Genomic DNA, 27641 nt, shown 5'->3' on the forward strand with positions numbered 1-27641 from the left:
GATAATCTAAATCAGCTAGAATAGAAGGGGATTTAGGAAGAGGGACACCTGAGGAGAATAGTACCAGAGAGGGGTGCGACGCAGGCTTTTCACTTAGGTCACCTTCCCAGATCTGAATCTGCCCAATCCTCTATCTGCATCCTGTCCTGGCAGATTCCTTCTGGCATATCTTCAAAGAGTTGGGTTTATCTATCACCTTAGGTAAATATAATTCTGCGAAAACTGTCATTGCACCGGTTCCCTTTTTCCTTTTTCCCAGGTACCGTTTTCATTGATTACTATGACATTGCTATATTTAACTTTAATTTGCCTCTTGGAAGAATGTGTTTAAACTGTAATTGATTCCGACTCACAAAACAATTGATTTAAAGATTTTGAAACTTTTGAGTTTGTGGTTATTTCAAGTTTAAAGTTAAATGTCATTTTCTACCTTAAACTATCTCAGCAACCCGAATCATTGAGTAAAGGAATTGTTAAGGAGATCAAATTAGTAAGACTTGGTAAAGGTGAAAATCAAATTACTGGTAAAACTCAAAATTGATGACAGCTGGGTTTACTAGCTCATCTGTGTGAATGTTTTGGGCCCAGGTGAGTATTAGGTGTGTGTGTTCCCAGAGTTGGTAACCCGCGCTCTATCACCCCCATACCCATATATTTGAACTGAATACTTGAATTATTAAGAGGGCTAGACCGAATATCCAAAGCAACAAGGCCATCAGAAATATGACTAACCTTAAAGGATAGTGAGATCAAATCAGGGGGTAAAGCTTTGTCAGAGCATCTTCTAGCTCCAATGATGTCGTCCCTAATGACAGCTCCCATTATGCTTTATACAGTAGATTACTTTATTTTTGATGGATTTCTCATCTTCAAATCTTTGGGTCAGTCAATTTTCGGGACATTTATCGCTAGTCTGAAACCCAACAGAAGGTCCTTCTTTGATTTGCCAAATAGTTATAAACTGGTAGGGGGATGAGTTGTGATTGCTATGGCTAACGTTTGCCCTGGGGATGGCGTGGCTGTGGGGGGTTAGGTATGGGCCTAGCACCCTCAGAACCACTAGTTGCCACTGGAGTCAGATAAGCTGATCTCAAGAGGCTCACACTAGGGTATTTTAGAGGCCTAGCCAATGAAGCTTCTGAGGCAACTGTACTAGTGAAACCCCCTTTATGAGTGCACGATTCCCCAAATGTACTTCCTCCCCTAAGACAGCACCTGGTTCATGAGTATATCTAGCATGGATTTCAACTTCCCTACATGCGCCTTAAGATCCACAAGAGGGACATGTGAAGTCAGATCTGTAATTAATGAAATTGGCAATATTCATGTGTGGTCTCATCATCAATGGTTACCAACTCCACATTTTGTTTCAAGGGAAGAAATAGATTTTGGCATAGTACCGGTGAGCATAAATGGGAGGCTACCACCAAGACCGATGCATGCTGCGCGGACCCTAAGCATTGGTTTTGGATAACCTGTATTGCAGGTGGTTTGTTAAAGTAACCAGAAATGTTTTGAGATGGTTTATGTGTTTTACATTTTGCATCATTTTTAGAAACAGTGACTGCACTTAGTGGACTCCACCTCCTCAATTAACAGGTCTATTTCATTCAAAGTCTGGTTCCCAAGACGGCCGGTTGCCTTAATGTATTTGGCAACACCTTGTGCCGGTTAGTTTGTTTTGCCATGTTGTCTGGCCACAGCAATTTGTCTCAAAATCACCCAGGACCCAATTGCTAGCCACCTCCCTAATAGGTCCATTCTAAACAGCACCCCAAAACAAATCTTATCCCCCCCCACCTTGAGGGCAGAGTGCCTACACTACTAGGAGCTATTGAACAAGGATCCAATTAGCAACGACCCCGTTTAAACACAATATTTATCCCCTGCCCCCATCCCCCCCATGGCACAGCAGCTCAAGACAGGGCCCTATCCATCCACCGTCAATCGCTGATGGGCCCACCTTGCAAGGCTAGCCAGAATAAGCTGGTAAACCACAATGGCGTCCACGTATCAGACGAACAGTGTGGAAATTCAAGCGATGTCCGCGCCCGGTTAGCTGAGCCCCTGTTGGCTGCAGTTCCTGCTCCTCCTTTCAGATGCAGTTAGGAGCAGATAACTAAAGGAAGAAAAGGATCTCAGTAGCAGGTAGTGTATGTTCAATAGTCACCTTACAGGGAAAGGGGCTTTTTGTGTAAAAATAGGTTTGCATGCTTAATAAAAAAACAGCAGAGGCTTACCAGCACCTGAGTGACATCCAGTCCAAAACTGAAGGGGTGTGGACCTGCCCTGGCTCTTCCCAGGAAGGGCCCATTCCCATGCAAACTACTTGCTTCTCGTGGGAGGAATTGGTAGCAAAGGGCAGAGGCCAAACCTCTGCTAGGATGACCAAACCAGAAAACCATGTTTATAGAGTGCAGTATGTCCCCACTTAATTTCATATTCTTAATCTGACCAGGAAAAGAGTGGTTGGACCACCTTCAATTCTAGTGAAGGTCTGTTCTTCTAGGGCACCAAGTTTATTTTAATTAGACAGTTCTTTATTTTTTAAGGAGAGTCTTCTGATCGAAGTCCTTTATATCACTATGACCAGAGTCCAACTTACAGGTGTTTCCCTATATTAGTACTCCCTTCTCCTAGCCTCTGTTCAATTGCCCTTTCCTCCATCAGAACACCTTTAGTGTCTGTAATCCTCACTATCCTGTGAAGGATGATTGCAGGCATGGAAATATTGGTTGGGCTGTTTCATAGTTTAAAGGTGCATCAATTGATAGCCCGCGTTTTTCCCCAGCAACTCATTGTGATTGCAATTCAGTCTCATTTCTAAATATCCTTTTATTTCTTCTCATCTTCCCGACCTTTATCTTGGTGTTTCATCTATCCGACTTTGGCTCGAGTTAAATGTCGAATGTTAATAACCAAAACTATATATTAAAACGTGATGCAATTAATGAGAAAAATTAAGGAGTATAAATGAAATACCAAGGAAAAAGGCAGTACAACATTTTTTGTCTTTGAACTTTGGGTTGGTGCACTCAATACTCTATTTACCATATTGGATGGTATTTAGGTTGACAAATTTAATTTCCCATGATGTGCACTACTCAAGTGGCCAATTCCATGGAAAGAGCCTGTATTCTATGGTTGTATGTCAGAACGGAATGCTATTTCCACGCACAACCTTTACCACGAATATTCCTTTACCACGCATACTTGCATGGTAATGGAATACTCTTGTTAAAGGTTATACCCCTTTCCTGTACCCTTACGTGACCCCCACCCCCAATCCTCATTATTACCCCTGCCCGTTACCCTCAATCTATATGTGTATATATATTTTTACTACTTTTATTCCCCTTACCTCTTCACGTCTTCTCCTCGATCTTCCTTGCTGACGTCCTACGTCGTAAAGAGGAAGCATCATTCAGTTTCCTCTAAAACGACGCAGATTGTCAACACTTCTTGATGTTTTAACATGTTCTTTTTGGGGGGGGGAACCCCCCTTTTTTTCTCAAGCTCCATCTGATGATGAGCAACAGTTTTTATTGTCACGCCTTTGCTGTTCCAATAATTTGGTGTCCTGTAGGTGGTGTTGGGGCAGAGCATTAGTATCTCACAGAGAGGCCACCACTGAGGTCTATTTCTCTATAGTTAGATACGTTAGGGGTGTGGAGTCCTGTAGGACTTCTGCACAACTGACATCATGATGGCTATTTGCTATAAAGCAACAATATATGCAGTGTGGGCGGGGGTATTAGCACAGGGCAGATGTTCCATGGCCTTTGATTCTTAGCTGTATACTTCTTTTTGGGCTCATAGGTGCACCTAAGGAAGAAGTTTTCACCCAGTCTGGGACATGGGGCTCCCCACATAGTCGTTGGATCGGGAGGGGGCAGCAAGACCACCATATTTTGTCTTACCCTGTAGCACTTTTCTATCTCCCAGCAGGGAGCAAAGGTGGTGCACATGGAGGGCTTTGTTCCTGGCCCACAGCAGATATAAATGAGGGCCTCGCTGTGGTTATTCTTTTATTGCTGGCCGCTGCAAGTTTCTATGCTCGGGTAAGTCTGGCAATGGTGTTTATTTTAGGCGGAGTACTCAGAACATGTTTATTTTAAAATCGGGGATTTTACTGCCCTTGGCACCCCCGGATCACCACTTTTGGTATTAAGTGGGTTTGCAGTCTTTTGGCAGGCCTGCACCTCGTGGGCCTCAGTCGCCAAGAGCAAGATCGGGACTCCCAATTTCTTACTGGCAAAGAGCATTAAAGTTACCAGCTCCATGAGGCATCCGTTCCGTTTTTGACACCAATCCCTGCTACTTCTTTGTCTAGAGTCAGAGGGAGTTCAATTTGTGTGCACCCTCCCCTCCAAACCCCCTGGTGCCCCACAGCCACAATCCTTCACTCTGGTTGGGTATGGATGTTGCCATTTCAGCCTCGCCTTTGCTCTACAGGCCGCGATATTCATGCCCCACCTCTGAAGCACAATTTGGCAGTGTTACATCATGGACGGAGTAGAGTTGTGGCCTATGACTGCAAGAGCCTTACTACAGTATGGACATTTGGTGTGCAGGCTCTCTTGCGCGGCAGACGTAAAGGTGGCTAATGGGTGTTTTCAGTTAAAATTTCTGATGTAAAGTTGCATATTTGACTGCCTGCAAAATGATTGAAACGTGCACTATCCATCAAAAATCCAACCCAGGATATGTTCCTTATCCACTTGTATTGGCAATACTCCAGTCTAGCCAAGGTAGAGGCAAAGGAGGCTGGATTGACAGGACCTAAGAGTAGGAGTTCAGTTTTTTTGTAATTTAGGTATGGTCAATTATTCTGCATCTATGAACTTTAGCGAGTTAGTCTGAAGTTGAGAAGACTGCCAGGTTCATCTTGAAGCTAGGAATACAACTATCATTGGTATACATGTGATATCCTCTCTTGAAGGAGACCAAAATATCAACCAAGGAGGTTCATGTATGCATTAAATAGTGTTGGTGGCAGGGCAGATAATTACATTTGATGCAGACTATCCTTCGGAGGAACGGGCCTAGTCTGGCTTGTGCGTAGGTTTTGCACAGATTCACTACAAAGCTATACCTCTGATGCAAGCTGATCTGGGCTGCTTTCCGCTAAGCACCTGGTGATCTACAGTGACAAAGGTGACAGTACAAGTTTAAGTATATGTTGGAGTTGCCCTGGGACTGAGAAGTTCGGCAATATTTGATGGAGCATTATTTGTACCACTACAGGTCTGAAGCCTGTCACTTAGATGATGATTTTTCTCCAGGTGAGAAGGCAGTTGGTGGGTGACTGTTTCAAGCATTTTTATGCCTGAAGGCAAGCCCATGACTTGCCCTTAGATTGATTGTCAAGGCCAAACAGCTAGATTCTTTTGAATGGATATGCTGATTTTATGAAGCCGGGATCAATTCATGAGATCGCAAGGCTCATTAAGTGGGCGGTGATCACTTCGGTGCCATCTGGTTTGTATTAAAAGCAGAAGAGGATTTATTTTCTTTCTTTTCTTTTAAATTAGGCTGGCACATGTTTGCAGAGATCAAATAAGAGCAACGGAAAGCTTCTGTGACTCATTGGGTGATAGTGGTAAGAAACATTTAGAATGTCCATTTTAGAGGTAAACAGAAGATTTTAACAGTTGTGATGTGGGCGCGAAAGTATTCTCCTTGCCTCAGTATAAGCTGATGAACAACCTCAGTGGGCACAGCAGTCTGTGCAACTTCTTTCTAGAGCTCAACTGGCATAGGCTGTCAGTATACTACTGGTTACTTGGAGCAATAGGTGGACTAGACTGTTTCAACTAGAGAAGAATCCAGTATTACAAGCAGCAGTTGGTTAAAGGTCTACATTTTTTTTACCCAGTTTCACAATCAGACATGGGCAATCTCTGATGTAGTCTTAGATTTACTATAAAGCTTGATTTGTATGAAGATGTCTGTCCATGATTGGCTGTTGGATCTCCTGGTACTCAAATGCTTATATCAAGGAGAATTGCATATCTAGGGCAGTCTCCTCATTAACAAATGTGGTAAAGCCAATGGAGCCTGCATCTTTAATTAGGTGCTGGATACTTAGATTTATCAGCCAATATAGTCAAGCTTCCCAGAAGGAGAGCTCACTCAGATGGTCAGATTTTTTATGCATTTCAATGCCTTTAAGCATACTGAAAATATCACGAGGAAAACCAATTCTATTTTAGTTTACTTAAAAGGTAGTGTAAGGCCAAAACCATGTGGTAAGACACCATATACTAAAGACTGCATACAAGGCTTACATACATAGTACATCCAAGAACCAAATAAAGGACCTACAGGAAGCAGAAAAAAAATGCAATAAAACAAAATAAAAAATACTCCGCTCGTACAACCAATCTACTGCTAGGCAGAGAAAAAGGGCAACCATTTTTGCCATTCCCCAAGGTAGGCAAAGGAGCACTGCCACACCGGAGTTGAAGCAGGCCTGGTATCCGTTCAGACTACTGGTTTTCGATGCTTGTAAAGCATGAAAGAAATTTAGAAATCAGGTCTGCTCCCAGAACTCTGTAAAACTGTGCCGTCACTAATCAGTATAATAGCTTGGTTAGGAATTTGATAACCCAGGAAGGAAACATGGAATAAGGATTGATAAGTGGTGAATGCCTGTTGAACTTTTACTTGAAGCCACATGTCCCACCAGCACCCACCTCATGAACCCTAGAGGCCTCAGATAAACCTCTACTCAACAAGGATTATGGTACGGATTTACCTACGTCACTCAATATCATTATGTTATTTATGTTGCAACCTGCAATTCCACTATTGAATCCATAAAGTAAGAAACTGAATTTCTGAGAATCGCAGAAGCCTTGCATGATTTTTAGGTAATTAAGAAATTCCATATACATATATACAGATCAATCTCAGTGATTTCTTTACATAAGAATTATGTTTTTCAAATCTTTGACAATCCCATTTATGAGGTATTGCCACAGAGGAATGTTCAAACATTAAAAAAAAAAAAAAAACCTTTAAAAAGTTTGGTACAAATCGCTGCACACAGCTCCATGTAAACCAGAGTAGCTGTTGGATTATTAATTTAACCTGCTTATACTGCATAAACCTAAACATGAAATGGGATGAGAAACAATATTGATAAAGGATATGATCTTTACTGAAGTTTTAGCAAGTGATGTGTTAGTCAAGGTGTACTGAACATTTACATTTCTGTGTTTGTACCCACTTAATGACATACTTGTGGATTTGAGACACCAAATATAAACCAAGATTTTAATAGGTTGGTTGTAGATGTGTATGTGTCCTGTACTTCAGAGCACAGTCGATTTCAATCACTGTCAAAATAATAATCTACAGTATACCTTAAACTTATTGATGTTTGAGCAGAAACCAAACCGCATGAGCGTTTGCTGAGCTTGAATTGAGATTGGTGAGTTGGTACGTTCCTAGCCAGCAACAGGCACTCCTAAAACCCACCCATCTGTGGCCACCTAGATCTCGTTGGTTCCAAACTATGAAAGGCACGGTCTACTCATTCTTAACAAAATTCGGCATGGTACAACCCTTCCAAAACATTTGTTGTAAACTGAACAGCTGAGCTACATTAGAATTGAATTTACACTTGAATCCTAATAAAGGAATGCAGTTGACCAAAAACTGATAAATGTGCATTTTTAATGTAATGAACTTGAATTTCCTAGAAACAAACCATAATGAAGATGTCAAACTAACCTACCTCTTTGGGTGGGAACTCAACTTTCGGTCTTAGAACTTCCTTTGGTATAAGATTTACTGCTCCCCGTTGCTTTGGTGCCTGCATTGCTGGGACAGATGACTGCCGGCCTTGAACTGAAGACTGCGGGCCTTGAACTGAAGACTGCGGGCCTTGAACTGAAGACTGCGGGCCTTGAACTGAAGACTGCGGGCCTTGAACTGAAGACTGCGGGCCTTGAACTGAAGACTGCGGGCCTTGAACTGAAGACTGCGGGCCTTGAACTGAAGACTGCGGGCCTTGAACTGAAGACTGCGGGCCTTGAACTGAAGACTGCGGGCCTTGAACTGAAGACTGCGGGCCTTGAACTGAAGACTGCGGGCCTTGAACAGGTAATGGCAATTTTTGGCCAATATTTTCTTCCCATGATTGTTCCTTTGGAATGAAATTCATAGCTCGTCTCTGCTTTGGAGGATTTTGAACTGGAGCTAGCAGATGCATCTTCGGGTCCATGTCCTTAGTAACTATATTCCAGGCCTGCAGAGCTGGAGGCTTTCCAGCAAAATCAGAGTCCCATGGTTTTGATTTGACAAGCTCTTTTCTAATGCAGTCTCCTTCTGGCAAATATCTCCTGTTCAGAAACTGAAAAATACTATAATCATGAATGAGACAATGATAGATTAGCAATTTGACAATATATGCAACAATATGGTGCAATATGAGGGGCATAGTGAACATCAAACTGATACGACCTGCCTTCCCTAGTCCCACGCCGAGTAGCGGGGGGTCAGATTTCTAATCATTCAGTGCAAGGACTTAGTCAGTGCACCAATACTAATTCGAAATCCGGCTGGACTACAATCAGGAGCAATACTACGCAGCAATTGTTTGTTGGCAATGATCAGTACCAGAAGATCAATTCTGGGGCACAGTGGAACTCCAAATTCTTTCATAAATGAGCACTCAAAATAGCACTAAAAAATAGGACATACATTTTAAGTATGCATTAGAAGCTGTTAGTATAGTGCATGAAATATGAATGGGAACCACATGCAATACAATAATCAATATAGCAAAACCAGTTATGATCGGCAAAAACACAGCATGAACATTTCCAACATGGTTATTGAATTGTTAGTATTGTAACACCATTGAGCTATTCTAACCATTATAGCAATTTTAGGTGAAGCAGCAAATTGCAAGAAAATGTTAGAGTTTCTCAAGATGGAAGACCATGTCTTGCCCCTGGTGTCGCCTCAAGCTAAGGCTAGTAGGCACTGCAAACCGGTGTTACCTCCGACATTATGGTCCTAGTGCGAAGTCCCTCTCAGATTATGGTCAAATAACTGAGTTTTTGTAGTATCTGGGTTTATTGTAACAAAAACAAACGCATGTGCTTGCAAACCCGAAAGCATCAATAAGACTAAATCATTTCAATTATCAACAAAAACATATCATCCTAAATTGTAAGTGAACATAATACAAGCATTGCTACGCAGGTCTTGAAAACTGCTCCCTTTCTTTGAGAGATAAAAAAGAGGAGACATAGAATAGAAATAGTATGAATAATCAGATGCTGGAAATAAAAGAGCTAAAACTGGAACCATCAAAGTTCACAACACTCCTGGAGTGTTAACTGAGATAGAAGAATTTAGGCACTTACAATACAAAAGCATATACAAATGTACCTGGAAAACAATATACTACATAAATATATTATAGAAGGGCCGATAAAAAAATTAAAACCAGGCAAATCCTTCCTGCTAATGCCACAGGGAGAGTTTAATTGTATACAGCTTATTTTCCCCAAAGTTGAAATAGAAAAAAATACAAGGGAAGATATCTAGTTTCATTTGGGCATCTCGGGGGATACGCCTCCTGGAAAAAACTCAGAAGTCATCTTAAGAAGGGGGTTGGCACTACCTGATATTATGTAAAAAAGAGAGATTCTCTTGGGTGTATAAGACCACCTAGGCTACAATCATGTCAAGTTCACTCAGAACATGCAAACCAACTCAACTAAGGGTCTAAAGTACCCACAACAATAGCCGCATATATCTCAAAGACAAAGAACCAAATTGAGTAAAAATTAATATTGTGATTTATTAATAACAATTTATCCACATATCGGTGATTGTATACTCAAATTCATATAAACAGTCAAAAAAAGAACATAAACAATGTCTAAAAACATAAAAGTTAGAGAGCAAGGGTACGATGTGAAATCAATACATTCATCACAGAATGGTATAATTCCAGTGTACATTAATATGTATGTGTGTATCACAGGTCCATTTTTAATACAGTAGATCCAAGTGTGAGACAGTTTCTGGATTTTAGACCAATTCTGAGTGGTACAGGCGTCGACGCGTTTCGGTGGTAAATTCTAATTAAAATCCACCTTCTTCAGGACAAAGATAAAAGCTCTCCAATATTTTTGAGCAATTTAAAAACCCCTATTGCGGGTGCGGTCCACTTTGAAGAACAGATGTATGAATATTATCTGTTGCAAGAAAGTTCTTAATGTAGTCCTCAAAAAGTCCCAGTTTATTCAGACTATAGGGATCTCAATAATTAAAGGTTACTGCGGAAAATGGGGGACTCTGCCCAGTAGGATCCGGTCCACTCATGCATCAAGATACTGCATCGATACTGCACGGTTGCCACTGTCCAACGTTAGCTCCTCGTAGGGGAGTTTATTCCAAATGTACACCTTCGTAAATTGGCGGTGTCTGCTCGCGGTGCGGCGTTCTACGATCCTTTTTGGATATCGTGCCGTCTCCCCGGATTTCTCATCCCCCGGGTCAGTAACCTGTCTCTTGGGCAGTGGGGTCCCTCCCATGTTTTTTACATACTACCTGATATTAGACTGTACTTCATGGCCTTTCAATTTAAGAATTTCTGTATGTTAATGGGTGACCCCATCAACACAGGGAGCAAAAATAAAAATATACAAACTGTTCTTTGGCATACTTCGTTTTGTTTCCAAAAAGCAAGAACAGTCCTTTCCCCTTTTTATACTGGAAATTAACTGAAGTCCAGTTTATTTAACACCTCTTTTCCCCCTGCCATCAGTGAAAATGGCAAACTCCCATGATATCCGGGTTTGTTTTTCCCCACAGGAGATATTGAAAAGTTTTATATAGCACATGAATGCCCAATGGTGTCTTGACGCTGGTATCTGCTAAAAAAACTAACACTGAGGCAAGAACATAAATCTGAGCATATCACCGTGTGCGAGAAGACAGCCAGACTCGTCTTAAAATGTTTCCTGAAGCAAAGCAAGTCAGCTTGACCCCTCAGATGCACTGGAAGATTGTTCCAAAGATGGCACATAATGTGGGCAAAGCTTCTGCACCCCATTCTTATTTTGTTAATTTAGGAACTTCAACTGTTCTGGAGGTGGCAGAGCGCAAGGTTCTTCTGGGAATTTACTAGGAGAACTTCCTCCTAATGTAAACAGGAACTCTGCCATGCAGAGCCCTGTGAAACAAACAGTGCGCCTTGGAAGGGATTCTGTTCTTCACAGGGAGCCAATGAAGCTCCACCAGAACCTTTGAAACAGACACCAACTTCGGGACCCTCCTAAGTAGTCAGGCTGCTGCATTCTGCAGAGTTTGAAGTCTCTTTAGTGCTTGTTGAGGAATGCCTAAATATCAAGCATTGCAATAGTCCAGCCTAGATAAAACCAGCACTTTAACCATAACTTCTGTAAATCGAGGTAGATTAGGGAGAACCTCATACTTCATAGTAAGAATAAAAAGATGAATAGTTTGTTGATTAGGGCATTAAAAGAGTCACCCAAAGAGACATGGGTATGGTCAATGGAGCAACCTTTCATTTTTGGCTTGACGACTGCGGATGAAAGATGGGCATATGCATTGAAACAGATCATGCAGATCCAGATAACCTAGAGATTGAGACATTTCTTTTGGTCGATTCCAGTTAGAACTGATGATTCAAGTGTGGAGTTGTTGCTGGCTAGAACACTGGAAAGTTAGATGGGCCATCTTAAGGAGCATATTTTACTACTGCCAACAGAGGTGCCTGACCGTCTGTGAATCAACAGTGGCCGAAACAGCAGTTTCCTATTGGGAGATGCTACTGGAGACATTTCCAATGAAACTTCCAAAATGGTTTCTTTCAGTTTATGCACCAAAAGACTGGTCTTACTTGTGAAGGATCTCATTTGTGGAATGACGCTAACTCTGGGTTGTCAAATATTTATATCCTAAATAGTAAGCCAGGTTTTCCAGGCACTGCTTTTCAGTGTTATAATCGAAATTAATGTAGTTAGTTTAACAGGTTTTATTTCTTAACTAGAAAAAAGGATAATGCCACAACCAATGAATAGGACAACTTTCACGAATCTTCCCGTCTTGAAAATAATGAATAGAAGAAGGTATTAGTCCAAAAACAGTCTTGAAACCCGTCAACAACCCATATTTAATGTTCTTTAAGTGTACTATGCCAGTGGTATTTGATGAACAGAAGATATTGTGCATGAGATAGGCAAAATTAGGAGGATAGAGTTAGCAAGAGATTTAGAATCTCTTAAGTAGTGAAAAGGTTTCTGCCGCAGAGATTAAGGGAACCTCTTTATACATTGATATCACAACAAGTTTGTAGGGCAGCACCCTTTTTGTATGATCCTACCCCTCACCCCACTTTGTGCTCCAATGCGGATGTATATGACTGATAGTACTAAGGAGTCTGCTGCCCAGACCCCATTCCTCTCTCGCTAAAACGATTGTGTACATTGGCATCCCCAATTGACAAGGACTTTACACCCCCCTCCCCCTTATAAGTCCCTAGTATATGGGACCAGGGGTACCCAGGGCAAGGGCGGTAAAGGGGTCCCCAAATCCACTAACTGCAGACTGCAGGAGCAGTGCAAATTGCTAGAACTCAACTCTGTCCTCACCATGCATGGCAGTCAATGCACTACCTTTAATAAACATCAGTCACCCCTAAGGAAGGCGTCCTAAAGACCAGGAGACAGGATGCCGTGTATGAGGTGTGGACATGTAAGTGCAAGCTTATATGTCTCTATAGAGCCCTTTACTATTTAAGGACACTACAATTTATTGATGGTCCATATGATAAAACAGGCAGGCCCACAGGCAAACCTGAGGTTGGAAGCTTCATTATGGTACTGCCTAAATAGGTCCTGTTTGGTATCAAACATGCCTTCCAACCCTTGACACAAATCTCATGTTGAGGGCAATGTGGCATGCACTCGGGTGTCTACCTTAATGGTTGCTCAGCTGGTTGACCCAGCTTCTGTGTTCTGGCTGGTAGCCCATACTTGCTGCTGCCCAGACAGGATTCTGACCTCGATCAGGGTAGTGTCATTACACCCAGGAGTCAGGAACAAAGACATGGGCAGGAAGGTCACACCTCCTGTCTCCCAGGAAGGCTAGTGAAGTGGCACATCAAGGCAGTGAGCTTCAAAAGCTCCACCACCTCTGATGTGAATCAGGGCTAACTGATGAGGAATCCGCCCTCCCCCTGTGTTAACATTTGCACCCAGGCAGGAAATTAGATAGCCAATGAAGTGAACGCCTCCAGAAGTCCAGCCACACCGCCAGGGTGGGCAGCCCAGTCTGTACACTATGAGAAGGGTTCTGCAAATTTTAGAGTGGCAGAATAGTCTGTTCTTTGTTGAAACTGTGACCTACACCCCCAGATGTAGTCACCTCAGGGGCAGGTTACCACTAGGGCAGCCCATTAGCCACTTGCACCCACAGCCCTAAATCTAGTATTTAGGATTAAAGTGGACATCGCTTGTTGGGTGCCAGTCCAGCAAATGACCCCTTCACTGGACGCTGCACCTAGAGGAAACTCCATTCGACCTTCGATTATTAGCAACGACCCAGTTGAGTTTGTCTCTTGTTCCATGCAACACTGTAAGCAGTAAAAGCAGCTCTCCTGCAGCTCCCATTCAGCACCAGGGACAGCCAGGACAACTCCGCACCTGGCTTCACGAGCCAGGTAAAATGTAACTGTCTTGGCCTGGTCCTGGAACCTGCATCACCTTCGCCCTGCAAAGGTATCATGCATCACGACCAGCAAGTGACTAATTGTCGGAAGTGGTTTTTCCCATTAACCCCCAATGTCAAATGTTCACTATTATTTTGCACTGATTTTATATTGCTTCTAAAATCTATTACTCCGGTTATTTGTGTGCTATTTCGTTTGTTAATGTGCCTAAATTAAGATTTTTTTATTTTTATAAATTGGTTTTGGATTTCGAGTCGTGTCAATTACTCATCCTCCATGTTGGCACTCTGAAAAGCTCAAACCATGTTCCTCTAGTAAAGCCCGACTGCTCTTTGCCACACTACCAGGCCTAAGCTAAGGATTAGTGCGAATCCAAGGACCATCTTTGCGGTCTGAGAGAGTATTGCATGGTGAAGCCTAACTAGCCTCACCACATTATACTCCACCTTTCTACAAAGTTTAACTTAGAGGAACATATTATCAAGGTCTACTTTAGGCCAAGGAACATCATTAAAAACCTTTCAGGGAGGAGAATAGATTATACCCTGGCATTTTATGGTGCTTTCTACTGTTGAGGCAAGGTGCCAGAGTTCATTCTGCAACACTTACTTGTGATTATCAAGTTAGAACAGTTATTCAGGAGTGTTTGGTAAGCAGGTATAACAGGAACAGATCTAGCTAACAATGTACAGCTTAAACCTGGCTTCAAAGGGTTTCAGTCTCTGTGCAGAGTGATGGAATTGCAGGAGTAAAAGAGGAGTAGAATACTCAGCTGTACTTATGAACTCAGGAGTGTCTTGAGTGTTAGTGTAATTCGAACAGAAACTTCAATGTGTGATAAAGTGTTGTGCGTTTTTTCAAACCAACCCAAGGACATGTATTGACACTCATGGAAATGGAGATGCCTTCATGTGAGAGTCAAGTAATATGGGGGTTTCTGCCATAGAAAACTCTGTACATTCCATCTCCTCAATACTGAAGTATTAAATGACATCTTTAGCTATAGTTTTTTGGGTAACAGGTAAGGTTCAGATATGGCACTCATTTATGAGCTGCCAAGGCACTTTATAAGATTTTAATGTTTGCAATGTCCAATTCAGCTGTGGAGTAGCTCACCGCTGAGCCTGTCCATATTGTAAAAGACTTACTTATTTTAGAAGGGTCACAGGCTGATGACCGAGCTTACAGCTGACTCATTTGCATGCCATTTTCAACAGCAGTTTCCCCAATTCTTTCTGCAGTTTATATTTCAGCATAAATTTCAATGTCATTATAAATTATGCCTTTTTTTGTTTTTGTTTAAACGTTCAGCTTTAACAAGATGTGGGCCCACGAGGAAATTGACGTTCATTTTTGCACTGATTGGGGACAGATGCTCCATCACAGTTGCAAGCCTGAAATATGCTAGCCAATGTTGGCACAGCTTGCCCACACTGTATGTGGTAACAGTTACAGGTGTATGTCTTTTAGGTGGGGTCTAGGTGATTATCTAAAATGCCAGGAATCTTGGAAAGAACTCTGTGCATATATACATCAGAATCAATTGGTCATATGGCTATCCCATTAGGGTGTAGCATAGTTGAATTGCATGTATCATTTTGAACCATTTAATTTAAAATGTAAGAAATATATCCTTTCTACTACCGATTTGAAATCTGAGTCAAATACATTTAAGGAATACAAGCTGTTTAAGTATCCAAGGATTTAAAATTCATGCAAGCAGTCTGTGGCAGTTTAGAAAAATTATTTCTCCGGGTATTATTCATGTTCTCTTTAGAGCCTCTGTACCCTGGATCTGCCTAACTTTTGTTCCCCAAATACTTTTCTTGTTAATATTTTCTTTCCAATATCCACAGCCCTGTATATCAAGGTTTTCAACAAATTCAGTTTGTGATAGTAATCAGATCCTTCTGGAGTTGTTCTGGGTTTGATCTGCCAGAACTATTGGAACAAGGGAATCTTTCATAAATTTCAATGGCTATTTTTGGGCGGAATCTTGCAGTTTTCCCATGGTCTATTTTTATACATTTCTGAGACCACTAATTCTGTGAATCCCATAATGGACAAAATAGTTCAAATACATTCAGTTACGATTGTTAGCATTTACATAGATCTTCATTGTTTAGCTTAGTTTGTGTTTACAAATCTTTAATCATTCTTTAAACAACTTTACTGTCTCATTGATCTGAAAATAAACCAGAAACTCCTATATAGTCTAATATTTAACACAGTTGGAATAACTGTAGGCCCCAGGATTTGATGGAGAATATTTTCAAACCACTGTTTCGTTTCCACCAATAAGAAACTGCATGTTTGCAGGACGACAAACGTAGGATGGTGCCATACGGATTCTATACATCCCATATAGGATATTTTGTCTTTTAGATCAGCTAGCTCGCAGTGGCACCATTAGCTCCCCTATTCCTAAACTGGGAACAAACAGTTCTGGCAACCACTGAACATGACAACTGTTCCCTCAGGAATCGTGGTGGCAGACTATAAACTTTCACTCGGTCACTCATGCTTTCCTTTGCTCAGAGAAAAATACAAAGAATACACAGAGGGGAGTTTTCAATATTTATTGAACCAGAGTGATTCTTGTATAAAATGTGGACTGCGATAATTCGAGAGAAGCAGATAAAAGTTATAACGAGTGTCATCATAGAAAATAAAACATAGAGCTCCACCATCTTGTTGAGAACGTTTATATAGACACTAAACATACTCCCTCGTGGCCTATCAAATACGCAAGAGACTCAATCTCTCCTGGGCTACATAATACATTGAATCACAACAGTGACACTTAACATTTCAATACTCATTTCTATTATTATTTCAATTCTTCATATACTTTATAAAAATTCATATTCACTCTTTTTTCACTATTTTTTATATAGCAAAAGACTAATTATCAAAATATGTACATCACAAAAACAAAAATCATTCCTATAACATCAAATACACATAATACATATATATATGTAGGTTTATTTAAAGAGAAAAGCAACAACCACCCCTGGATTAACTCATAAATACATCCATATCGCAACCATTCAAATACATTCAATCTCATACAGACTTCATACAAACCGCATCTGATCAAGGGGGAGGTTATGAGTGACACAAAAGCCTCCACTACCAGGTTGAATCTTGTGCTCAAAACACAGAGCTGAGCATAGGGTCGATGCGCGTTTCGGCAGTATATGAAGAGTAGTTAGACCACCTTCATCAGGACCTTTCCAGATGCCCATACATATTTCACAGCAACCTGGGGACGTAAAACATGAGAAACTTCACTGTTATATGGCCATAAGTCATTTTATTTTTCATTGATTGGACCAAGCATCAAAAAATACTATTTAATCACAAGAAAGAAAACCCAAACCACCATTTTTCCTTGCCCCCACTACTAACAAATGGGGGCATTGAAATCATAAGTACGAACATTCACAGAAAAATAATGTCACAATAATGAAAAAAGGAAATACAAAAAAAAAAGAGAAAAAGAAAAGATGGAAAAAACAGTGCCATCCACCAATATAACATTCCGTGACAAAACTCCATGCTTTGGTGTAAGAACACTCACCACAAAGGAAAAGTGTAACCAACCCCACCACAATAGACCCTCAGAGCCATGCACAGTCAGATAATATATTACTGACCATATCATGATTACTTACAACGGAAGAAAATCATGTAAACTCAAGACTAATGGCCAATATCCATATGTTCCACTTCGTGGTTGAAGCACCTTCCTACTTCTTTAGGGAAATGCAGACGCTTAATCTATATGGACAGGAAATTATGCCTTCATCAATATATACGTGGGCAAGAGCTCTCGAGAGATATTTTGTGGTTACAACCAGAGTTCCCTTACCCAGAGCAATTTCTCTTGGTGGTGCACAATTCACCGGATTTATTCTCAGAGACCTGTACGCGGTAAAGAGTATTCTAAATAAAGGAAAAGTTAAAAAAGTATATTTTAGTGACGCACAGGAGAGTATCCAGAAAATAAGTTCAATTTTAAAGGCCTGAATTTTCCAACTTCATGAATCCAAATATACTAACCAGAGGCCTATATTCGAAAGATATATGTGGGAGCCTCTCTCTCCTCTCTCTTCATAAGTCTATACTCCACGTTTTAATTTCTCACTGTTGTGTACATTTTCTGTACAGCAAACTTTCTTGCTAAAAATGAAAACGAGACAAAACATCCACTTAAGATTCTCATATCAGTAACTAAGCGTTATACCCCTGTTGTCACAGTATCGTTCATAACAATATTCGGTAGTATTACACCATGTACGTCCGCTCGCCTCATTTTTGCAACTTCTAACTACATGCGCCCTCACTACAAAAGGACCATTCCTATCCATATCAATCCCGTACCCATCATGGGATTTACGCACAGAAAAAGTGTCATATGTCCTATTCATATAGGATTGAACCTCAGGTGGTTTCAATAACGACTCGCCGCTGAAATCCTCGCAGGGAAAGCTTACATTAAAGTCAGAAGAAACCCTTTACCCCATTACTTTAATATAGAGATTTAAGCCATGTCATTCCCTAGCGAGGTCTAAGGAAGTCACATAGATCCCCACATAAAATAAGTTAAACGAGCAGATCTCCAGAATTCCCACCTATATTATGTGCTCACCTGTCAAAGAGTACGATTGCCCTGCTCGGGACGCCTCACGTTTCTCAGTCGAATGTGCAATGAACCGACAAAACCACGATCTATAATTAGCTAGTGCCCAATAGGAAAAAACGGCGCAAAAAATGAAGCTGTGTCTACGACAATGAGTCAATGCGTCATAGTCATCACTATAGAAATCGGACTGCACCAATTCCAGTTACGGGTGCCATCTTGCACTACGTATATTTAAACTGGTAGCTGATAAAGGGCTGTACATACGCCATATATTGCATAAATTTACTAGCCGAGAGATGGTAAAGGGCTATCACATAGGCCAAATATAGACCCATCCAAGATATTATTTACATCAACCTACATTTTTTGCAATTACACCACATTCACAAGTTCAACAGTATCAGAAGATAATTTGTCTTCCTTATATAAAACAGGAGCAAACACTCAGAGCCCTGAGTGAATGCTACATCTCTGATCTCATCAGTATTCAAATAAAAACATCCCTGCTATCATCCCAAAAAGTATTCAACAGACAAGATATAGGGGCATGGGAAAAAAAATTAATAATTTTGTAATGTGCCACGCTAGGTCTTCATTTAAACCCTCCTTTATACAATTCATATGGAAAATCCAGAAGGTTTCTCGTTTTACGTGTCAATTCTGTTGGTTGGCCTGGTTTACTCGTTACTTTTTCTATGATGCACCATCTCATATCAATTTCTGAATGTGGTTTATCCCAAAAATGCTGTACTAGTGGTGGTGGTGCTTCCGGTTCTTATTGCAGATTTATGTTCACTAAATTTGAGACGGAATTCACGTCCAGTCTCACCGATATATGCCAGGCCACACGGACAGATTATATATACAACATTGCTACTCCTGCAATTTGTGAAATGCCCGAGTGGCATTCTTTTCCTTATAACTAAAAGATTGTTACTAGCGCTGCGTCACAGGCATGACACGCCCCACACTTATGGTTTCCCAATACCAAGGGTAGTCCAGTAATAGTGGTTTGATGCAGAGTATTAGGGGATTTATTTCTGGTATGAACCAGGAGATCTTTTAAATTACGATTCCTCCTATATGCCACCAACGGTTGCTGCAGTTGAATCTCGTTCTCATCCATGTTAAAGATCCTCCAATTCTTGTTGATCACATTTTTTATTTTATAATTCAATGAAGAATGATTGATAACACATGTGATCTGATCGCGTGGTGCACGTTTGGTGCCTTGCAACAGAGCATCTCGATCATAGTATTTAGCTCTTTTGTAGGCATGTCTTACGAAGCGATGTGGATAGCCACGATCTAAAAGCCGTTTCTTCAAGGCATCTCCATATTTATGGAAATCCTCCATATTCGTGCAATTTCAACGGACACGAAGGAATTCCCCAAAAGGGGATTGAATCCTTCTGGCAGGTAGGATGGAAACTACGATACTGTAGTATAGTGTTCTTAGCCGTTGGTTTCCTGTACAGGCTAACCTGCAGGATACCATTTGATCCAAAAATTAAAATGTCCAAAAACTCCACCTGCTCAAAGCTGAATTTAGCAGTGAATTTTAAATTCTCATCACTGGCATTAAGCCAGAGAATATACTCCTGCAGAGTCTCAACATCTCCTCTCCAAATAAAGAAAAGATCAATAAAGTGCTTCCACAAAAAAAAAAACTTTCAAAAAACGGTGCTGCTTCATTAAAAACATCTCAACTCCGACTCACCCATATAGGGGTTTGCTACGCTCGGCGCGCAGGAAGCACCCATACTGGTGCCCTTAATCTGCTGATACAAGGACCCATTAAAATAAAAAATAAATTGTTTAGTAAAACTATTTCCAAGCATTGTAAAATGAAACCATCCGGTCTCTCACCTTGGGATCTCTGAAGCAGAGATGCCACCGCCTGTAACGCTTGACATTGAGGAATGTTAGTGTACAATGCCTCAATGTCAAGCGTTACCAAGAGGTCAGTGCCTGGATTATAGGGATTATAGGGTACCCCCTCTATTTTACTGATGATCTCGCCTGTATCACGAATGAAAGAGGTGTAGCTTTGTGTCAATGGACATGAGTAAGAGTCCACATACTTCGATACGGCTCTGTGCTGGAGCCAATAGTTGAGCATAATAGTGAACATAAATCTGCAATAAGAACAGGAAGAACCACTGCACCACTAGTACAGCAATTTTTGGATAAACCACATTCAGAAATGGATGTGAGCTGGTGCATCATAGAAAAAGTGCAGAGTAAACCAGGCCAAACAGAGTGGACACGTAAGAAACGAGAAACCTTCTGAATTTTCCATCATAATTGTGTAAAGGATAGTTTAAATGAAGACCTAGCATGACACATTACGAAATTTTGATTTGTTCCCATGCCCCTATATCTTGTCTGTTGAAGAATACTTGTTGGGATGATAGCAGGGATGTTATATTTGAATACTGATGAGATCAGAGATATAGCATTCACTCGGGGCTCTGAGTGTGTGCTCTGGTTTAATATAAGGAAGACAATCTTGAGAAAACTTGTGAATGTGGTGTAATTGCAAAAAATGTAGGTTGATGTAGATAAAATCTTGGGTGGGTCTATAATATTTGGTCTACGTGATAGCCCTTTACCATCTATCGGCTTGTAAATGTATGCAATATGTGGCGTATGTACAGCTACCAGTTTGAATACATGTAGTGCAAGATGGCACCCGTAACTGGAATTGGTGCAGTCCTATTTCTATAGTGATGACTACGATGCATTGTCGTAGACACACAGCGTCCTTTCACGCCGTTTTTTCCTATTAGGCACTAGCTATTTTTAGAACATGGTTTTGTCGGTTCATTGCGCATTCGACTGAGAAACGGGAGGCGTCCCGAGGAGGGAAATTGTACTCTTTGATGACAGGTGAGCGCGTAATATAGGTGAGAATTCTGGAGATATGCTCGTTGATTAAATGTTATTTTATGTGGGAATCTATGTAACTTCCTTAGACCTCGCTAGGGAATGACATGGCTTAAATCTTTATATTAAAGTAATGGGGTAAAGGGTTTCTTCTGACTTTAATGTAAGCTTTCCCTGTGAGGATTTCAGTGGCGTGTCGTTATTGAAACCTCCTGAGGTTCAATCCTCTGTGAATAGGACATATGACACTTTGTGCGTAAATCCCATGATGGGTACGGGATTGATATGTATAGGAATGGTCCTTTTGTAGTGAGGGCGCATGTAGTTAGAAGTTGCAAAAATGAGGCAAGCGGACGTACATGGTATAATACTTCCGAATATCGTTATGAACGATACTGAGTGACAGCAGGGGTATAACGCGTAGTTAACGATACAAGAATCTTAAGTGAATGTTGCTCTCTTGTTTTCATTTTTAGCAAGCAAGCTTGCTGTACAGAAAATTTACACAACAGTGAGGAAAAAAAAAACATGGAGGATAGATTTATGAAGAGAGGAGTGAAAGGCTCCCACATATCTTTCGAATATAGGCCTCTGGTTAGTATATTAGGATTCATGAAGTTGGAAAATTCAGGCCTTTAAAATCAAACTTATTTTCTGGATACTCTCCTGTGCGTCACTAAAATATACTTTTTAACTTTTCCTTTATTTAGAATACTCTTTTTTTTACCGTGTATGGGTCTCTGAGAATAAATACGGTGAATTGTGCACCACCAAGAGAAATTGCTCTGGGTAAGGGAACTCTGGTTGTAACCACAAAATATCTCTTGAGAGCTCTTGCCCACGTATATATTGATGAAGGCATAATTTCCTGTCCATCCAGATTAAGCGTCGGCATTTCACTAAAGAAGTAGGAAGGTGCTTCAACCACAAAGTGGAACATATGGATATTGGCCATTAGTCTTGAGTTTACATGATTTTCTTCTGTTGTAAGTAATCATGATATGGTCAGTAATATATTATCTGACCGTGCATGGCTCTGAGGTTCTATTGTGGTGGGGTTGGTTACACTTTTCCTTTGTGGTGTGAGTGTTCTTACACCAAAGCATGGAGGTTTGTCACAGAATGTTATATTGGTGGATGGCACTGTGTTTTTTTCATCTTTTCTTTTTCTCTCTTTTTTGTATTTCCTTTTTTCATTGTTGTGACATTTTTCAGTGAATGTTGGTATTTATGATTTCAATGCCCCCGTTTGTTAGTAGTGGTGGCAAGGAAAAATGGTGGTTTGGGTTCTCTTTCTTGTGATTAAATCGTTTTTTGATGCTTGGTCCAATCAATGAATAATAAAATGAATTATGGGCATATAACAGTGACGTTTCTCATGTTATTTTAGGTCCCCTAGTTGCTGTAAAATACGTATGGGTATCTGGAAAGGTCCTGATGAAGGTGGTCTAACTACTCTTCATATACCGCAGAAACGTGCGTAGACCCCATGCTCAGCTCTATGTTTTGAGCACAAGATTCAACCTGGTCGTGGAGGCTCTTGTGTCACTCATAACCTCCCCCTTGTTCAGATGCTGTTTGAGATTGAATGTGTTTGAATGGTTGAGATTTGGATGTATTTATACGAGTAAATCCAGGGGTGGTTGTTGCTTTGCTCTTTAAATAAACCTATATATATGTATTATGTGTATTTGATGTTATTATAGGAATGATTTTTGTTTTTGTGAAATACATATTTTGATAATTAGTCTTTTGCTATATAAAAAAATACAGAGTGAAAAAAGTAAAAATGAAATTTTATAAAGTATATGAAGAAATGAAATAATAAAAGAAATGAGAATTGAAATGTTAAGTGTCACTGTTGTGATTCAATGTATTATGTAGCCCAGGAGAGATTGAGTCGCTTACATATTGGATAGATAGGCCACGAGGGAGTTTAGTGTCTTTTGGTTCTTTCCCCTTTTCTCCCTGGCTTGAAATTGCAATTTTTAGAGTGGGTCCCTTTTTATGAGAGAAAGGTTATATATCCATATATAAGATTATAACAGAGCATGCCCCTTCGATGCTAACCCTAACCTGTGTGTCTATGATGTGAATATATGGTTTGCCAAGAAAATCCCCGGCTGGATGATCCAACCCCTTTACTTGATTGGTAAGAGTGCATGACTTCGTCTTGGCCACAAACTGGACACCCCTCACGAGAAGTCAGTCAGCTGCAAGGCAGAAGCTTCAGCATGCAGGGACCTCTCGAGGGCAACAGAAGTGTCTCCTCTGATTAGGTTAGGAAATAAGAGGCTACATATTGAAAATGGCATCCTAGTCTCGGGTCGAGATTGTAGTGGGGTAGTCATTATTTGTTTTACAGATAGAGGTGTCGCCATAGGGATGTAATAAAACACATTTGTATTACACAGGTGAGATGCCTTGCACCAAATGCCAAGGTAGTGTGATCAGATTCTTACTAAGTGTTCTGTGTCAGCAAGGTCGATGTTTCTACAAAACCGATCCAAGAGTCACCAACGCAAAATGTGTGTCAAACGTTAATGTGTGAAAGAAGGCAACATTAGGTATAAGGAATCATTTTTATGCAAAAATGACTAATTTTTACCAAGCCTAACTCTGGCACATGACACCACACCCTCCAACACAGGATTTCCTATGATGTTCACAGCATGAGGATTCAGACGTGCTCCGAGAAGAAAGCGGTTGCAATTCTGAACTATAGGAAACTGCACTGTTTTATCAGAAATATGTCCATTTATAAACAACAAAATTGCATCAGCAGGATGGTCCACAATAAGAAAAACGTTCCACTAGCAATCCAGAAAAGACCATGGTGGTATTCAATATCGGTCTCAAAACTAATGACAAACAAAGCAATGGAGGACACTGGAGAACTGTGGAGCATATTGGCATATCATTAGTTCAAAACCTGCATCAGAATCTCTATTACAATGCAATTTTTTGCAGCTGTAACATCTCAATGGAGGTCAGCCCAGGAGCTGCTTATAATACACTACACCTATTAATTGAGATTGTTGAAACTGCAGCAACGGGTTCCTCAGTGAATTTGGTAGTTGGTGCAAAGCTGGAGAAGCAGCTGGCTTTGTAGTCTCCAGAATGAACTCAAGACTTCAGTGCAACCGTGCACTTCTAGGGGAAGTTTCTTCAGAGTAGGGAGATGCTCAGAGACCCATTTTGGGGTGAAAGGGGGTGGAGGGTAGGCTAAGAAGACTGAGTCGCTTAATGCTTTAATTTTTAACAAGATTAATGCATAGCTTTCGTTTTTTCTTTGAACCAGGCTTTGGAGGCAGGATTACAGTTTGTGGGCCTTCTACCCCACAATCTGAAATGGGTGGTCTGTAGGATGGGCCAAGCCTTAGCTTATCTGGGATCTTTTTTGGAACAAGCTCTCCCACTCTGGAGAGCCATGAGTTGGAAGCATTAGAAACCATATCTTCACTGGTGGTGTATGGAATGCTTCAAGTTAGATAGCTTTCTTTCACCTCTTGGACGTTCTACTAGACAGTTAGATGGTTGTCCACGTAAAACTCTTCTGCCACCTTTCCAGGGCTATTAAGATCAGCTCCATACAAAGATACTCAGAAGAACTTCTCATATGAAGCGCGACCACCTAATAATTCTCTAGGCAAATTCTTTATTGCTCTTTGAACTGTATGCATATTATGTAGCCAACTCAGTCCTGTACTTACTATCCTAGTGGCCAAGGCTTCTTAAAGCATACAGTTGATGCACTATTTACCAGTTGCTTTCTGGGGAAAACTGATGTGTATTGTAGTCATACTCCCAGAGCAGATATAGCATCCCTAAATGCTTTTGCGCTTAATGCAGGACCATTGTTTGAGTGAAAGGTATGAGCTGCTCCGTTATTGTTACTAAGCACTGCAAGTATTTAATAACCGCTTAGGAGTCAGCATTTGTTTGCTACCAAACCCACACAAATCTGAAGCCTTATTCAATAGAATCAACATGTACTTCTATTGTTTTACTGATCTGATTGGCACAATAAGGTTGAGAAAAGTTACCCAGTAAGATTGCAAGTAGAGGCTGTGCTGGTCTCCAAACATGTTTTTTTTTGTTGACAAAGACTACCTCACATATTTCTTAGTTTAGGTATTGTCACCAGCAGCTTTGCTGAAGCATGGCTACCCTCGGACTCATGCCAGCATGGGTAGAGGCTAACCGTTCATGAGCTGCCTTAGACTTGTTCCTAATGAGCAGGTTAGATCCTGTCTAGGTATTACTCTGGGCATAGACCACAAAGGGATCTCTTGAATGGAGGTGAAGGAGTATTTACAAGGAAAGTCATTAGAAGGCTTTAGCTGTTTGAATCACTGCCACAAGAGTTTAAGACCTGGTTCCTACAGCCACCCTGAAGGTATGTACAGCAGTTTTTGCAGCCAAGTTACCTGCACAATTATCTTCAGCGTGAATTCATAGGCCATGGTGTGTGAACAAGTACCACTGGAAGTTTCTCATAAGGCAGCCACATTTCCTCAGATCAGTTGATGGATTTCCCTTTTAAAAACGTAAAACCCCTTCAGTTGCCAATGTGCTAAATCAACGTTGTACCCTAACAGAGAAGAATAAATCCAACACTATTTGTGTGAGAAGAGAGATCAGCCCTTTAGTGCAAGCAACAAAGAAAACAAGTTACTTACCTGTAACTTTGGTTCTCCAGTATTGGAAACTTTTATAGATTCCCATGCTTGTATCATTCCCAGTTGTCGGAATGGGAGTCCCCGGTAAACATGAAATAGCAATAGAAACCATTACCAAAACAGAAACTAGTCCTAGGCCCATTCTTGTTTTGCTATCTAGCCACCTCTTTTTGTAAAAGGCCAAAAAAAAAAAAAATGAACCAATCAGCCTCATCCCTTAGAACCCTCCTGAGAGAAGCTCAGAGCCTCAGATTTTCGTAGCCGTTGTATAACTACACCACTGAAGATGGTAGAGGCTGAACTTTCCCAGGGGAGGAGGTTGAGTCGCATGGGAATCTATGAACGTTTCCAATACTGGAGAAACGAAGTTACAGGTAAGTAACTTGTTTTCTTACTCCAGTATTGGAACTTTCATAGATTCCCATGCTTGTATCAAAGTAGCTAGCAGTTATCGGCAATTTTTTTGGAACCATGACTATCATAAAACAAAGAACAAAGCAATAGTATATTCACCATAATGACAATTTCAATGGTCAATAACATACTCCGCAACTTTAGAAAATATAAACACATGAGGTTCAAAAATGTGCAAACGCTGAAAAAACAGTAACATGGAAGGAGGGATGAAAGGGAAAGGTCCACTACTGAAAGAGGTTCCTCAGGACTGCCTGGCCGACTGCTGTGTCACTCTGCGTTGCAGAATCAAGGCAGTAATGCCTTGTAAACGTATGGGTACTGCTCCAGGTCGCCGCCCTACAGATCTCCCGGATAGGAACTCCAGCAAAGAGGCCTGTCGAAGAAGAAATCGCCCTCTTGGAATGAGCACGGAGCCGCTTTTCCAGGGGCTTACCCGCTGCTCTACGACAATACTGGATAGCGCTGGTGATCCACCAAGCAATCCCCTGCTTGGAAAGGGGAAAGCACTTACGAGGGTCGCTAAAGGACACAAATAGTTGAGAAAACTTCCTGAAGTCCTTAGTACGTTGGAGATAGAATTTTAAGCACCTCTTAATGTCAAGTGAGTGAAGTGCCTTTTCTGCCGGAGTAGCTGGTTGAGGGGAAAAAAGTTTTTAAGTATAACCGGCTCATTCAAATGAAAGTCTGAAGGCACTTTCGGTATGAACCTCAGGTTGGTACACAGTATCACTGTACCCTTTTTGAACTGGAGAAAAGGTTCCTGAATTGTGAGAGCCTGCAGTTCACCCACTTGCCTAGCCGAAGTCAAGGCTAGCAGAAGAGCTACCTTTCAGGTGAGGAATTTCAGCTACGCCCAGTGAATAGGTTTGAAGGGAGGCTTCATGAGTTGGGTGAGAACCAAGTTAAGAGGAGGCTTGACTGGAGGGAAAACCCTGAAAAGGCCCTTGAGAAACGGTTTAATTTTTCTTGCCAACCAGAGGGAAGGATCTGAAGATGTGCGTCTGAAGCGAGAGATGGCTGCAAGATGCACCTTAATGGAAGAGTGAGCCAGTCCCAATTTTGCCAGTGAAAGAATATATGGAAGAACTTCATGCGGTTCAGACCTAAAAGGATGGACAACCTTTTGCTGGCACCAAATGCAGAAATGCTTCACTTCGTCTTGTAAGTCTTGTTAGTACTTGGGGCTCGTGCCTGAGAGAGAACCTCTACATTCTGTTGAACGGGTCAAACCAAGAAATTCGCTGCTCAGGAGCCATGCCAAGAGCTGCAGAGATTGCGG

The 27641-nt window shown here is 41.1% G+C and overlaps 1 protein-coding gene across 6 annotated transcripts in view; it reads right to left on the reverse strand.

Annotated features, from left to right (window-relative positions):
• CAPRIN2 (caprin family member 2) overlaps positions 1-27641 on the reverse strand; it is a 699936-nt gene that overhangs the window by 503117 nt on the left and 169178 nt on the right. For all 6 annotated transcript variants that reach the window (XM_085652361.1, XM_085652359.1, XM_085652360.1 and 3 more), the window contains exon 9: positions 7745-8362. In XM_085652361.1, coding sequence (XP_085508487.1) covers positions 7745-8362 — 618 coding nt within the window. The remainder of the gene's footprint in view (positions 1-7744; positions 8363-27641) is intronic.

The sequence above is a fragment of the Triturus cristatus genome, chromosome 4_1, assembly GCF_964204655.1.
Source record: "Triturus cristatus chromosome 4_1, aTriCri1.1, whole genome shotgun sequence".
NCBI lineage: Eukaryota > Metazoa > Chordata > Amphibia > Caudata > Salamandridae > Triturus > Triturus cristatus.